General features: G+C 42.1%; 1 protein-coding gene across 1 annotated transcript; it reads left to right on the top strand.

Annotated features, from left to right (window-relative positions):
• The first annotated feature begins 2,305 nt into the window (after nucleotides 1-2,305).
• Nucleotides 2,306-13,629, top strand: LOC120025345 (transmembrane 6 superfamily member 1-like). The gene is made up of 10 exons (XM_038969882.1): nucleotides 2,306-2,397; nucleotides 2,610-2,713; nucleotides 3,147-3,248; nucleotides 3,519-3,618; nucleotides 5,396-5,478; nucleotides 5,686-5,804; nucleotides 6,260-6,364; nucleotides 6,679-6,771; nucleotides 10,876-10,995; nucleotides 13,389-13,629. Exons 1-10 carry the CDS (start codon nucleotides 2,306-2,308, stop codon nucleotides 13,581-13,583), a joined length of 1,113 nt encoding a protein of 370 aa, XP_038825810.1. The 3' UTR covers nucleotides 13,584-13,629.
• The last annotated feature ends 1,662 nt before the right edge of the window (nucleotides 13,630-15,291 follow it).

The following is a 15,291-nucleotide window of genomic DNA, read 5'->3' as shown; positions in this document are numbered from 1 at the left end:
TTCTTTAATTCACTGAAAAATGTCTCAGATCGGCTACATATTCACTCATTGGATGGCTCTCTCTTCAACCAGGTTCCCGCCTATAACTATCTGGGCTTTGGATTGATAAAGATGTCACTTTTAAAAACATACTGAGGTTAGTTAAAAAGCTAAGATTTAAAGTGGGCTTATTTTTTAGAAATAGATCTTGCCTCTCCATGAACAGCAGGAAGCAGATTGTACAGTCAACTTTCCTGCCAGTTCTTGAGTATGATGACACCATTTACCTGATTGCAGCAGCCACTACTCTTAGTCTTAAACCTTTGGATGCCGTCTACCATATCACCCTTCACTTTATTACAGGTGACAGTTTTAATACTCATCACTCCATCCTTTATCAGAAGGTCGTCTAGACCTCACTAAAATCCCGTAGATCACTTCATTACTCCCTTCTTGTTTACAAAGCTCTGCTTCACAAGCTTCCAACCTACCTCACTTTCCTGTTGAAATATAAAAATATGAGATACCAAACCCATTTGCAACTCGAGGTTCCACTTGTCTCCACAAAGTTGGTTAAATCTGCCTTTAATGTGAACGCACCACAGTTATGGAATAACTTACAAAACAAATTCCACCTGGATTCCCTGGTACCAATAGGGCAGTTTAAAAGTCTGTTGTTAAATGAGTTCGCTGAAGTGTGCAATTGTTCCAATTGACTATTATAACTTGTTGTAATAACCTGATGTCATGTATTTATATCTGTCTTGTAGTTTATTTTTTATCTTTTGTTGTTGTGTTGATGTTTTTTTTCCCCCCGGGGCACCATTGCAAATGAGTCACTGGTCTCAATTGGGCTCTCTTGATTAAATAAAAGTTTAAAAAAAAATTGTATGCCATGGAAATATGTTGTCTGATGGATTTATATTACCATACATAGAGTAGGCCTATGGCATTTAAATAGCCTATATTCAAGATGGCCATATAGCTCATCATCACTTTGCTCAGTGGTTTCCAACCTTTTTCAGTTACTCTACCACCAACTGAATTTTGCTCTGCCAGGACCAGGGGTCCTAGTATCTACAAGCATTGAAAAGAAAACACTAGCCTGCTATTCAGTGGATTGGCTGTGTGGTCCCAAATCTGGGATTAAGGGGCTCTTTTCCAAGTTTAAAATGATAAACATTCAACATTGGCCATGCTGTCAATGAATCATGATTTGTGCCATGTACAAAACAAGAGTTAACTTGGAACTGCTAAAACTTGACTTCAATGAATTCAAAAAACCTGGGAAATCGGGATTAAATGAGCGCCGACTGGGAAAATACGTTTTGAACGGTCATCCAACTCAGAGTTGTGAATCTGGCCTCTTTCTAGAGCTACGACCTTAAGATCATTGACGTCATCATGATTCAAACGTTTTTTTCAGAGTTCCCAGTTGTTTTGAAAGCACCATAAATTCAGTGAATGCCAGACTTTGATGACAAAATTTGCCCACGAAGGACCATCGCGCCACCTTCCTCTTCAGGTGAGCACAGCACAACAAGGTGAGTCCAAAAATGTCATGTATGCTGCTGCATAAATTATGTAATATGCCAGGGAGATATGTATACTGTAGCTAAGAAAGTAATACTAAGTGTATGTTGTGTAGTAAGATGTTAGTAGCCCATGTGCCTCAGCCTAATTATTTGGTCTATTTACCCCTCTTAATTTCACCTACTATTCTGACTTGGTTGTGCACATGTGGCCTATAACCTGTTTTAGAGAAATGTAATCATAGAATGTTGTAAGAGCTTTCATTGTCTGCTTATATGCCCCCCCTTATTTATTCTACAGTTCTGCCTTGGTGTACAGGGAGAACACTGCATCCCACTTTTTTTTGTTTTTTGTTGCGTGAACTCCACTTGTGGGATCATGCGTCGACGACAGCAGTCAAAATAGAATTTAGCGCCATAGGAAAGGGGATTTCAATGCTTTCCAGTCGCTTCCTCTCCTTGCTTCCTTCTCTTCATCCATACTGACCTGTGACACATAGACAGGTAAAAGCAGATAACCTAAGCCTAGGTTTCCCTACTTCTGCATTGTCAATTAGGCAGGGAGAGAAGGAAGCCTTATTATACGATTGAGATGCGCACACGGTGCTGGCAGAATAGTAGTACGGCGCAGCACGCGCCCAATAAAAATGCATTTGCTAGTTCTCTAAACATTTTCCTATATCACATGGTCTGAATGGAGCAACATGTTCTAATGTTTTTTAACAGATATAATTTTGTGTTTTATTTTCAGTAACAAATAATTATTTATGCGCGTCGACAGTGTAAATAGAGCAATGAACACGTCTGCTGGGACGGGAGTTTTTATCTTGTCCTTGACATCAATACCCATTTCCTTTTTCTTCAACTCTCTGATCTACACTAACAGGTGAGTAGGGATATTGTCGATAATATAGTTGTCATGTGTTTTATTGTAGCCGTTAATAAACCTTATAATGCTAGATAGTGGATGATGCTATAGCCTAGTAGTTTTGTATGCAGTCTAGTTTAAAGGCATTAGTAATATGTATCCTAGTTGATTTGATTCTTAGCAGGTTATTTCTGTTTAGGCCTAATTAATTGAGTATGTTTTATTTCTAGCATTGAGACAGTCTTTTTCGCTGGATCTACAACTGTTCTTATCTTGGCTATTTCTGCATGCTTTCTATTCAAGAAGAAGGCACCCAGAGACCCTCTATTCTATGGTGAGAGTTTACACTGGTTTCCTATACATTCACCAGTGCAGGTATCCTCTATTTTAACTAAGACTTGTAGGTTTAGGCTAGTTTTTCTATACATACAGTATATCCAAAGTGACTTACAGTAGTGCATACATGTTGATATGGGGGGCCCAGTGGGAATGGACAAGCGACGGTCCTGGACCTGGTGTTACAGGCGCTATGCTCTACCAACTGAGCCACAACGGGCTCTAACTGCGCTGTTGTACCTGTCTTTGCTACGCACACTATACCACTCATTTTGCAGATTTTTGATGAAGGTTTTACTTTGCTATGATTTTGTTATGTGTTTGTTAATTGAAGGAACTGATTGTAAGCGCGTCTGCTAAATGACTAGAATAACTAAAATAAGTCAAAGTAAAATGGAACTGTATTATTCAGTGTTCTCTTGTTCTGCCAGTGTTTGCAGTGTATGCATTCCTGAGTGTGGTAAACCTGATCATTGGTCTGGAGCAGGACAGTATCATCGATGGTTTCATCACCTTCTATCTCAAAAATGCAAGTAAACATCCCTGTGGTACACACACAGACGGACGGACGGACGGACGGACGGACGGACGGACACACACACACACACACACACACACACACACACACACACACACACACACACACACACACACACACACACACACACACACACACACACACTACCTACAGTCCATGCCAGTGAATACAGAAATGAAAACTGACCCATGGAATGAGGAACCCAATGAAAGCAGACTTTAACAGTGTTATAGTAATATATCTTTATCATGTCCATTACAGGCAGACCCCTACATTAACACGGCCCATGGACACATGATCTCCTATTGGGATGGATGTGTCCACTATCTCATGTACCTGCTCATGGTTGCAGCTATAACCTGGGGGTATGTGCTTTACATTGACTTTATAGCCGTTTAGGAGACACATCCAAAGAGGTTTAGAAAAATAACATTTAAGTGAGTCTGTTAAGACTGTATAAGTAAGTTTAATGGAGTCTATTAAGACCGTATAACTAACTGAGTCTGTTAAGACTAAAGTCAATGGAATCTGTTAAGACTATATAGGTAAGGAAGCTAAAACAATCCGTTTTTTATTTATTTAACCAGGCAAGTCAGTTAAGACCAAATTCTTATTTACAATGACAGCCTGGGAACAGTGGGTTAACTGCCTTGTTCAGGGGCAGAACGACAGATTTTTACCTTGTCAGCTCGGGGATTCGATCTAGCAATCTTTCAGTTACTGGCCTAATGCTCTAACCACTAGGCTACCTGCTGCCCTACATGCATTTACATTGATAGTAACTACCACTCAACTGTATTTATCTGGGGGTAATAACTCCTAAATAAGTCCTTATTAGGTTGTCTCAGCCTTTGGCTCATGCTCACACAAAGTTAAGACCATATAAGTAAGTTCAATGGAGTCTATTAAGACCATATAACTAAGTGCAATGGAATCGTTAAGACTATATAAGTAAGTTTAATGGAGTCTATTAAGACCATATAACTAAGTGCAATGGAATCGTTAAGACTATATAAGTAAGTTTAATGGAGTTTATTTACGCAATAAGGCTTGAGGAGGTGTGGTATATGGCCAATATACCACGGCTAAGGGCTGTTCTTATGCACAACGCAACGCATAGTGCCTTGATACAGCCCTTAGCCGTGGTATATTGGTCATATACCACAAACCCCTGAGGTGCCTTATTGCTATTATAAACTGGTTGCCAACGTAATTAGAGCAGTAAAAATAATTGTTTTGTCATAGCCGTGGTATTCGGTCTGATATGCCACGGCTGTCAGCCAATCAGCATTCAGGGCTCGACCCAACCCAGTTTATTAAAGGTCTTTAAAGGTAAGGAAGCTGAAACAATCATACATTTACATTGATAGCAAATACCACTGAACTGTACATATCTGGGTGTAATAACTCCTTAATAAGTCCTTATTATGAGGTTGTCTCAGCCTTTAGCTCATGCTCACACATTAACAGACATAACCCATGTCAGTATCAGACATGATGACTTGGGGTGCCATATTATATACAGTGAGCTCCAAAAGTTTTGGGACATTTGACTAATTTGTTGTTGTTTTGGCTCTGTACTCCAGCAATTTGGATTTGAAATGATACTCTGAGGTTAAAGTACAGACTGTCCGCTTTTAATTTGAGGGTATTTTCATCCATATTGGGTGAATTGTTTAGAAATTAAAGTACATTTTGTACATAGTCCCCCGATTTTAGGGGACCAAATGTATTGGGACAAGTTAACTTTTGGTCCCATATTCATAGCATGTAATGACTACATCAAGCTTGTGACTCTACAAATTTGTTGGATGCATTTGCTGTTTGTTTTTGTTGTGTTTCAGATTATTTTGTGCCCAATATAAATTAATGGTAAATAATGTATTGTATTATTTTGGAGTCACTTTTATTGTAAATAAGAATAGAAGTATGTTTTTACATGAATGTGGATGCTACCCTGATTACGGATAATCCTGAATGAATGGTGAAAAATTTTGAGCGAGAAAGTGATATAGTGTAGTGCACTAATTCTGACCAGAGCTCATAGAGGTCCTAGTTATGGGCTACAACAAGGAGCCACAGTAATGATGTGTGATGTCTGTGTTGTGTGTGTTGGGATGTGTGTGTTGCCTGTCTTTGCAGGGCAAGCTACAGAGCCATCGGCCTGTACTGGGTGGGGTCCATTCTCATGCGCGTCATTGTCTACATTCCTGGAAATGTTGTGGGTGGGTACACTCAAACGAATGGATAAAATTAGATCGTTACTTTATTGAACATGCATGGCTGATATGCTTTATCCCTGAACACAATGCAAATCAGTCTCAGCACGGATCTAGTGAGATTTACACCTGGACGGACGGACAGAACATGTATTGTAAATCCTCAGAGAGGAACATTATTTTCACACATGCTTTTTGATCTCTCCCCACCAGGGAAGTATGGTACCCAGCTGAGCCCTCTGTTCCTGGTCCAAATGCTCTACGTCGTGGTGTCGGTGTGGGCCTGCTTCCGCGTCTTCAGCCAGTCCGCCACCAGACAGGCTCGGACAATGGTAAGAGCCCAATCCTTCAGGGTCAAAGGTCATATGATATTGCGTTGTAACCAGATGCCATAATGCAACACTGCAAGTGACATAGTCACTCTCCATTTATCAGTAACAGGCCTACTTGTTTGAGCAATGATACATCCACCATGATTGACCACCAGGGAATTTGGTTAAAGATGCCACAGTAAAAATAGATGTTCCCAGATATTATTAGACAATTCAATGGGAATTGGCTCCTCTTGCAGAGGCCAAGCGTTTTTTGACAAAATGTTTTCATGTCAGTCTGAAGCATTTCAATCTGAAGCAATTTTTATTTTTATTTTGTTCACTCAATCCTGCAAAGCTTTTTTGGTGTGCACACATCGAGCTACAAATCCTGACTTGAGCAATATCACTATCCATTAAAACAGAGAGACATTGCTGATGTTGGTGTATTTTTCTCTATATATTTTTTCTGTCAGAGTATCAATGAGGCCCAGAGGACTACGCTGGTGGAGAGGCCCCTAGACTTTCTGTTTGTCATCTACCTCGTCCCTGCTACATTTTTCTGTGTCTTCAGAGGCCTGGTAAGAACCACAGAGACATTGCCAAACTACAGATGCCAGCCAGTTGTACTTCTAATGGATCAATGGGTTACAGTGGCAGCTGCCATGTCCCCCTCGCAAAAGAGGGTTAAATAAAGGTCAAAACTACATGAGAAGGATGATGGATGAAAATGTTAGAGCATGGTACTGAATGTCACTCTGAGCTGAATAAAAGCTTCTCTTACAAAATGACCTCATCATTATAGTTATACTCATTGCTGAAGAAAGGTTTGAGGCCCATTTAGCTGTTTAGTACTGGGTCTGATGTAACACTCATTGAACAGTGTCTGGCCTAGGTGGCCCTGGACTGCCCGACAGAGTGGTGTCAGGAGTACACACAGCTATATGAGCCTTACCTGAAGGACCCCTCATCTTATCCTAAAATACAGGTAAGGAATGAAAAGACCAAGCCATGGAGCACACTGTTATATGGATGATGGACTCATACGTTTGTCATGTCTAAAATAGAGGTGATATTTTCCTCTCACTAAAACAGCTGTGCTATAAACCAAACACAACATTCTAAATAACAGAAGCTTTGATACTTTAACTCTTGATTGCATTTGCATGTGGTGCGTGTCGCGCGCTGTTTAATACTAAATGTCTTGTTAAACTTAACTTTTTCCTCACGGAAATTGTTAAAGAAAAGTTACAATTTATTTTCACTTATGGGAGTTAGCTAACAAAGCAGGTGTCTTAGCAAGAGAAATATAGCACCGTCTTATCATTAGATCGGATGAGACGGTGTCAACCTTTACATTCATATGGGATGGAGGCCTGCTGATTTCTCCTAATGCTTTAGTAGGATCTACACAGCAGATAGACTAGCACATAGAATATATAAACAGCTTGACTTTAGATCACTTAGTAATAGGGTATGGAAATATCTCAACAGGTTTGAGGGTTTAGGGATGAACCATCCCTTTAAGAGGGCCCAGATAATTATAAGCATGAGTAACTGCATACTTGGAGTGTGTCTGAAAGTGGGCGTTGCAAAAGAAGTGGGTGGATCAACAGCGATGGGCGTAACATCAGTAGGTGGATTAACAGCGATGGGTTTAATGTCATTAGGTGGATTATCAGCGGTGGGTTTAACATCAGTAGGTGGATTAACAGCGATGGGCGTAAATTCAGTAGGTGGATCAACAGCGATGGGCTTAACATCAGTAGGTGGATTAACAGCGATGGGCGTAACATCAGTAGGTGAATTAACAGCGATGGGCGTAACATCAGTAGGTGGATCAACAGCGATGGGCGTAACATCAGTAGGTGGATCAACAGCGATGAGTTTAACATCATTAGGTGGATTAACAGCGATGGGCGTAACATCAGTAGGTGGATTAACAGCGATGGGTTTAACATCAGTAGGTGGATTAACAGCGATGGGTTTAACATCAGTAGGTGGATTAACAGCGATGGGTTTAACATCATTAGGTGGATTAACAGCGATGGGAGTAACATCATTAGGTGGATTAACAGCGGTGGGTTTAACATCAGTAGGTGGATCAACAGCGATGAGTTTAACATCATTAGGTGGATTAACAGCGATGGGCGTAACATCAGTAGGTGGATTAACAGCGGTGGGTTTAACATCAGTAGGTGGATCAACAGCGATGAGTTTAACATCATTAGGTGGATTAACAGCGATGGGCGTAACATCAGTAGGTGGATTAACAGCGGTGGGTTTAACATCAGTAGGTGGATTAACAGCGGTGGGTTTAACATCATTAGGTGGATTAACAGCGGTGGGTTTAACATCATTAGGTGGATTAACAGCGATGGGCGTAACATCAGTAGGTGGATTAACAGCGATGGGTTTAACATCAGTAGGTGGATTAACAGCGATGGGCGTAACATCAGTAGGTGGATTAACAGCGGTGGGTTTAACATCAGTAGGTGGATCAACAGCGATGGGTTTAACATCATTAGGTGGATTAACAGCGATGGGAGGAACATCAGTAGGTGGATCAACAGCGGTGGGTTTAACATCATTAGGTGGATTAACAGCGATGGGCGTAACATCAGTAGGTGGATTAACAGCGATGGGCGTAACATCAGTAGGTGGATTAACAGCGATGGGTTTAACATCATTAGGTGGATTAACAGCGATGGGCGTAACATCAGTAGGTGGATTAACAGGGGTGGGTTTAACATCATTAGGTGGATTAACAGCGATGAGTTTAACATCATTAGGTGGATTAACAGCGATGGGCGTAACATCAGTAGGTGGATCAACAGCGATGGGTTTAACATCATTAGGTGGATTAACAGCGGTGGGTTTAACATCATTAGGTGGATTAACAGCGATGGGAGTAACATCAGTAGGTGGATTAACAGCGATGGGTGTAACATCAGTAGGTGGATTAACAGCGATGGGAGTAACATCAGTAGGTGGATTAACAGCGATGGGAGTAACATCAGTAGGTGGATTAACAGCGATGGGTGTAACATCAGTAGGTGGATTAACAGCGATGGGCGTAACATCAGTAGGTGGATTAACAGCGATGGGTTTAACATCATTAGGTGGATTAACAGCGATGGGCGTAACATCAGTAGGTGGATTAACAGCGATGGGAGGAACATCAGTAGGTGGATTAACAGCGATGGGAGTAACATCAGTAGGTGGATTAACAGCGATGGGAGTAACATCAGTAGGTGGATTAACAGCGATGGGAGTAACATCAGTAGTTGGATTAACAGCGATGGGAGTAACATCAGTAGGTGGATTAACAGCGATGGGAGTAACATCAGTAGGTGGATTAACAGCGATGGGAGTAACATCAGTAGGTGGATTAACAGCGATGGGAGTAACATCAGTAGGTGGATTAACAGCGATGGGAGTAACATCAGTAGGTGGATTAACAGCGATGCGTGTAACATCAGCGCTCCATTATCGGTTAGACCGGCCATAGCCAGGCGCACCGCGGGTCGGTTTAATGTTTACATAGCAGGTTAAGAGAACTAACGTAGCAGGTTAGGAGAATTAACATAGCAGGTTAGGAGAATTAACATAGCAGGTTAGGAGAATTAACATAGCAGGTTAGGATAATTAACCTAGGAGGTTAGGAGAATTAACATAGCAGGTTAGGAGAATTAACGTAGCAGGTTAGGAGAATTAACGTGGTGTAACAACCTTAGGCGTAGTGGGTGCGGAGTCAGGTGCAGGAGGCAGAAAGTTCTGAATAGCGCTTTAATCAGCACCGGGCAAAATAGTACATACAACGAAACTGAGCGTCATAAAACAAAATGCCCAAAACAAGAAACAAACCCAGATTGCACTACCCCACATACAAAGTGGGAATAAACAAGCCCGCACGAAGAGCTGGCGGGCCTACCGACTTAAATATCCAAACTAAAAGTCTAAACGAGAAACAGGTGAAACAAATCAGACCAAACCAACAGAAAAGGGAAAAAGGGATCGGTGGCAGCTAGTAGGCCGGTGACGACGACCGCTGAGCACCACCCGAACAGGAAGGGGAGCCACCTTCGGTAGGAGTCGTGACACGTGGCAGGTTAGGAGAATTAACGTGGCAGGTTAGGAGAATTAACGTGGCAGGTTAGGAGAATTAACGTGGCAGGTTAGGAGAATTAAAGTGGCAGGTTAGGAGAATTAACGTAGCAGGTAAGGATAATTAACTTGGCAGGTTAGCAGAAATAACGTGGCAGGTTAGGAGCAATAACGTAGCAGGTTAGGATAATTAACTTGGCAGGTTAGCAGAAATAACGTGGCAGGTTAGGAGAATTAACGTAGCAGGTAAGGAGAATTAACGTGGCAGGTTAGGAGAATTAACGTGGCAGGTTAGGATAATTCATGTGGCAGGTTAGGAGAATTAACGTAGCAGGTAAGGATAATTAACTTGGCAGGTTAGCAGAAATAACGTGGCAGGTTAGGAGAAATAACGTAGCAGGTTAGGAGAATTAACGTGGCAGGTTAGGAGAATTAACGTGGCAGGTTAGGATAATTAACGTAGCAGGTTAGGAGAATTAATATAGTAGGTTAGGATAATTAACGTGGCAGGTTAGGATAATTAACGTGGCAGGTTAGAATGAGGTTAAGGTTAGGAAAAGGGTTAGGCTTAGCTAAAATGCTACAGTTATCAACAATCGACTCGTCGTGCCGCCCAATCAGCCACACAAAACGGTCTTGAGTGGCAACAAATCTGCCCTATTTGCTGATTCGCTTTCCACACACCCACTTCTGTTAACTCTCCCACTTCTGTTGACACGCCCACTTTCAGACACACGCCATGTATGCAGTTACCCATGACTCACTACTTACCTCAAACTATATAGTAGGACCCCTTTTAACCTCTATAGCTGCGTTTACACAGGCAGCCCAATTCTGATCTATTTTCCACTAATTGTTTTTTTTGACCAATCATATCAAATCTTTTCACATATTTTTCAGAGCTGATCTGATTGGTCAAAAGGCCAATTAGTGGAATTGTGCTGCCTGTGTAAACGCAGCCTATTATGTCTCTGCTGTGTCCTAGATGATAGTGAACATGCTTTACTCCGGTCCGTACTACATCATTGCGCTCTACGGGCTGCTCGTGCCTGGGTGTGAGTGGATGCCTGACCTCACTCTGGTCCACTCTGGTGCAATAGCACAGGTGAGTGGGGAGCTTAGAAATATAACTGGAATGAAATTACTATGTTTATTCTAGTCGTTCTATTTCTATGGTGGGGGAGTATTAAAACAGTATTTGTTTGCTTTTAAAATTGCTTTCATAGTTTGATTGAGCCTACATGGAGTGCTAGATGAGTGGGATTTGCACTTATGGGACTGTGGCTTTGGTTTCATTGTCAGGGAAGTTCAATGAAGCTCAATTTAAGTTTGACAGGTGATACAAATACTATTTGAACCCAGGTCCTATGGTAACTATTGCAGCTTTGAATATTAGCCAGTTTTTCTCTCTCTGGCACAGAAAGCAGTGACAATTGCCCGCTGTGTGCTATAAAAAGAAGTAGGTTCCCCTTCCTACATGCTGATCTTGGGTGAGAGGATCCTAGAGCTATACCTAGGGGATATTTCAGCTATACAAATTCCAGTGTTGTCTTAGATAAATTATGTGAATGACTGTGGCTCTGCCCATGGTTAACTCATCTGTATTCCTGTGGACAAGCTGTAGTACTGCAGAGGCCAGTGCACGCACACACACGCACACACACGCACACACACACACACACACACACACACACACACACACACACACACACACACACACACACACACACACATACGCACAGACACATACGCACACACACACACGAACACACACACGAACACACACACACACACACACACACACACAGAGAGTCTGATTAGTGCTATAAATACCTGGGACAAGGGCTCAGGGAGCGCGCTGTGTATGGCCGGTACTGATGCATCCCCAAGGACCGGTGATATTTGCTGAAGCAACTGACCCACAGTGTGCAGGCTTTTGTTCCATTATTGTGCTAAACAACACACCTGATTCAACTGATCAACAAATCATCACACCGTGTCTTGATGAATTGAATCAGCTTTTAGTCACACACAGACATTGGACCGACACATTCTTTCTCAGGTGGATTTACCTTGCTTGCAGACCTATTTCCCTTCGGGTACAATACATTTTGGTTGGTTGGTTGGTTGGTTGATTGATTGGTTGATCGCTCAAAATGTGTGTATGTGTACCACTAAAAGCTTATTTAAAGATCACGTGTGTAGTTGGAAGCAGCAAACAAAACAGTGAGTGGCTGCCATTGCTTTGTTGTGAAGCCAGTAGGCTGTCCTGTGCCATCAGTCCCAAGAGAGACAAAAGCTGAGGCCATCTTTAGACACAGCAGGCACGTTGCCTAGCCAGGCTAAATATAGAGGTAGAGAGAGGCCGAGTGTACAGACAGACAGACAGACAGACAGACAGACAGACAGACAGACAGACAGACAGACAGACAGACAGACAGACAGACAGACAGACAGACAGACAGACAGACAGACAGACAGACAGACAGACAGACAGGAATACAGGCTGGTAGACAGACAGGAATACAGGCAGACAGACAGACAGACAGACAGACAGACAGACAGACAGACAGACAGACAGACAGACAGACAGACAGACAGGAATACAGGCAGGTAGACAGACAGGAATACAGGCAGGTAGACAGACAGGAATACAGGCAGACAGACAGACACAGACAGACAGACAGACAGACAGGAATACAGGCAGGTAGACAGACAGGAATACAGGCAGGTAGACAGACAGGAATACAGGCAGGTAGACAGACAGGAATACAGGCAGACAGACAGACACAGACAGACAGACAGACAGGAATACAGGCAGGAATACAGGCAGGTAGACAGACAGGAATACAGGCAGGTAGACAGACAGGAATACAGGCAGGTAGACAGACAGGAATACAGGCAGACAGACAGGAATACAGGCAGGCAGGCAGACAGACAGACAGACAGACAGACAGACAGGAATACAGGCAGGTAGACAGACAGGAATACAGGCAGGTAGACAGACAGGAATACAGGCAGGTAGACAGACAGGAATACAGGCAGACAGACAGACACAGACGAGCAGACAGACAGACAGGCTCATACATCTTGTTTCAATGCCTCTCCATGCTAGGAATGACAGCAGTAGGCTACAGGGAAATAGGCCCGGTACAGAGATTGATAGTGGAGAGATATTCCACTCATGATACTGACAGAATATGACAGTGAACAGCTCAGGAGAGTGTAGGTCTATGCTATGGTACAGGGTTCATAGAAGACGTATGGTATGCTTGTACAGTATATAGAAGTAAAGTTTCTGAATTTATTCAACACCAGATGCGTACCAAGAAATCCAGCTATTCTAGTGTATCTTCCAGCTTTCATGTTGAGATTGTCAAGCGGATCCTTCATTTTTTTTCCTTCTTTCTCCTCCTCATCTTCTCCCTCTTTCTTTCTACCCCTCCACTTCTTGTTCTTATACTCTCTCTGTCTTATCTTGTCTTCTCTCCTCCTCAGGCCCAGTTCTCCCACATCGGTGCATCTCTCCACACGCGGACGCCGTTCTCCTACAGAGTACCAGCTGACAGCCAGATTGTCTTTCTATTAGTCAACGCCCTGTATGCCATTGTACCCCAAGCCTTCTGCTACCGCTGTGTCACTAGCCCTGCCTTCTTCTTCAGAGACCAACAAAATGACAAGAAGACTGGCTGACTGACCAACTGGCTGACTGACCGACTGGCTGACTGACCGGCTGGCTGACTGACTGGCTGGCTGGCTGGCTGACTGGCTGACTGACCGACTCAGGCCCTGACTACACAGAAACCAGTCCAAAAGTATCTGTCACGTTCTGACCATAGTTCTTGTGTGTTTTACTTGTTTTAGTGTTGGTCAGGACGTGAGCTGGGTGGGCATTCTATGTTGTGTGTCTAGTTTGTCTGTTTCTATGTTTGGCCTAATATGGTTCTCAATCAGAGGCAGGTGTTTTGTGTTGTCTCTGATTGGGAATCATATTTAGGTGGCTTGTTTTGTGTTGGGGTTTGTGGGTGGTTGTTTCCTGTCTTTGTGTTCGTTTCACCAGAGAGGACTGTTTCGGTTTGCCACGTTTGTTATTTTTGTATTTTGTAAGTGTTCACATTATTCGTCTGGATTAAATCATGTTGAGCACAAACTACGCTGCGTCTTGGTCCGATCCCTGCTACACCTCCTCTTCAGACGAAGAGGAGGAAGGCTGCCGTTACACTATCTCTCTGCCTAGCATAACCTGGTGGCCAGTCTGTTTCATGTTCTGCACTGGCCAACTCCAAGTGTAGTATATTCAATACTCACAACTGTACTCTTTAGTGTACACTACTGTAGTCTCACTGCTGTACTCTACTGGCAGCAACACAACAGAGATGAGACTTAAAACAGCATTCAAGCATATCTTGCTCAGTGGTACATTCCTTTACATAGAAAGAAAACTTGATACCTTTACTCTTCATTTCTGTTTGTCAGTGACTAGTCTTAGCCTATTATGGAACTGATTTAGGATCAGTTTAGCCTTTTAGATTGCAATGAATAACAATAAATGGACGGGGGGACCTGACCCTAGATCAGCAGCACTCCTACTCTGGGATATGTTATGAATACAGAACTGTTCTAAATGTGTTTTTAGCTAAATGACTTCTTGTATTCTCTGGTTCTGTCAAGCATTACAACGTTTACTTTTAAATAAAACAAAAGGTTTGTTGTCATAAAATGCTATATGGTGAATCAAAATAGATTGTGTTATGTTCAAAGGTGTTTGGAGAGGATTCAAAGACTAGTTTTGTGGACGCAATATTTTGATATTTGTGTCTAATTTATATTTTCAAGTGTTAAAAACCTGAAATAAATCTTGATTTGTAAAATCTGATTTGTGTTTTCTGGCTCTGTTGGTGCTCTTGCATGTGAGATGTCTGTGTTATCCAAATAATACGTGTTTGCAAACACTGAGTGCATTCCAATGAGTTTATTCTGTAAAAGTCTTGTCCATAAACAGCAAAAAACAGTTTACTTTAAACTACAAACCTTTAAAATGTAAAACATGTTCTAATTCCGAGCATTAACAAAGATTGAAAGGTTTAAATATTTTTTTTTAAATGTATGAGTTTACATTTCACACAGTATTATAATCAACTATCATCAAAAAAATAAATATAATATATTTTTCATAAAGACATAGGAAGGAGAGCAGGCTACTGGCATACCATTGATGGGAGTGTGTAACAGTAAGTTTGGATGCTGAACCAAGGCAGAAAACACCATTTTCCAGCATGCCAGACGCCAACTTTACACCAAACACTAAAGCTGCATTCATGACAAGTCGGAAACTCTGAAAATATGACTTGTAAACTCGGAGCAACGAGTTGTGTGCATTCACGTGCCTTGAACTCGTTGA

The sequence above is a fragment of the Salvelinus namaycush genome, chromosome 30, assembly GCF_016432855.1.
Source record: "Salvelinus namaycush isolate Seneca chromosome 30, SaNama_1.0, whole genome shotgun sequence".
NCBI lineage: Eukaryota > Metazoa > Chordata > Actinopteri > Salmoniformes > Salmonidae > Salvelinus > Salvelinus namaycush.
The sequence above is the reverse complement of the archived record's forward strand: the minus strand, read 5'-3'. Positions and strand labels throughout refer to the sequence as shown.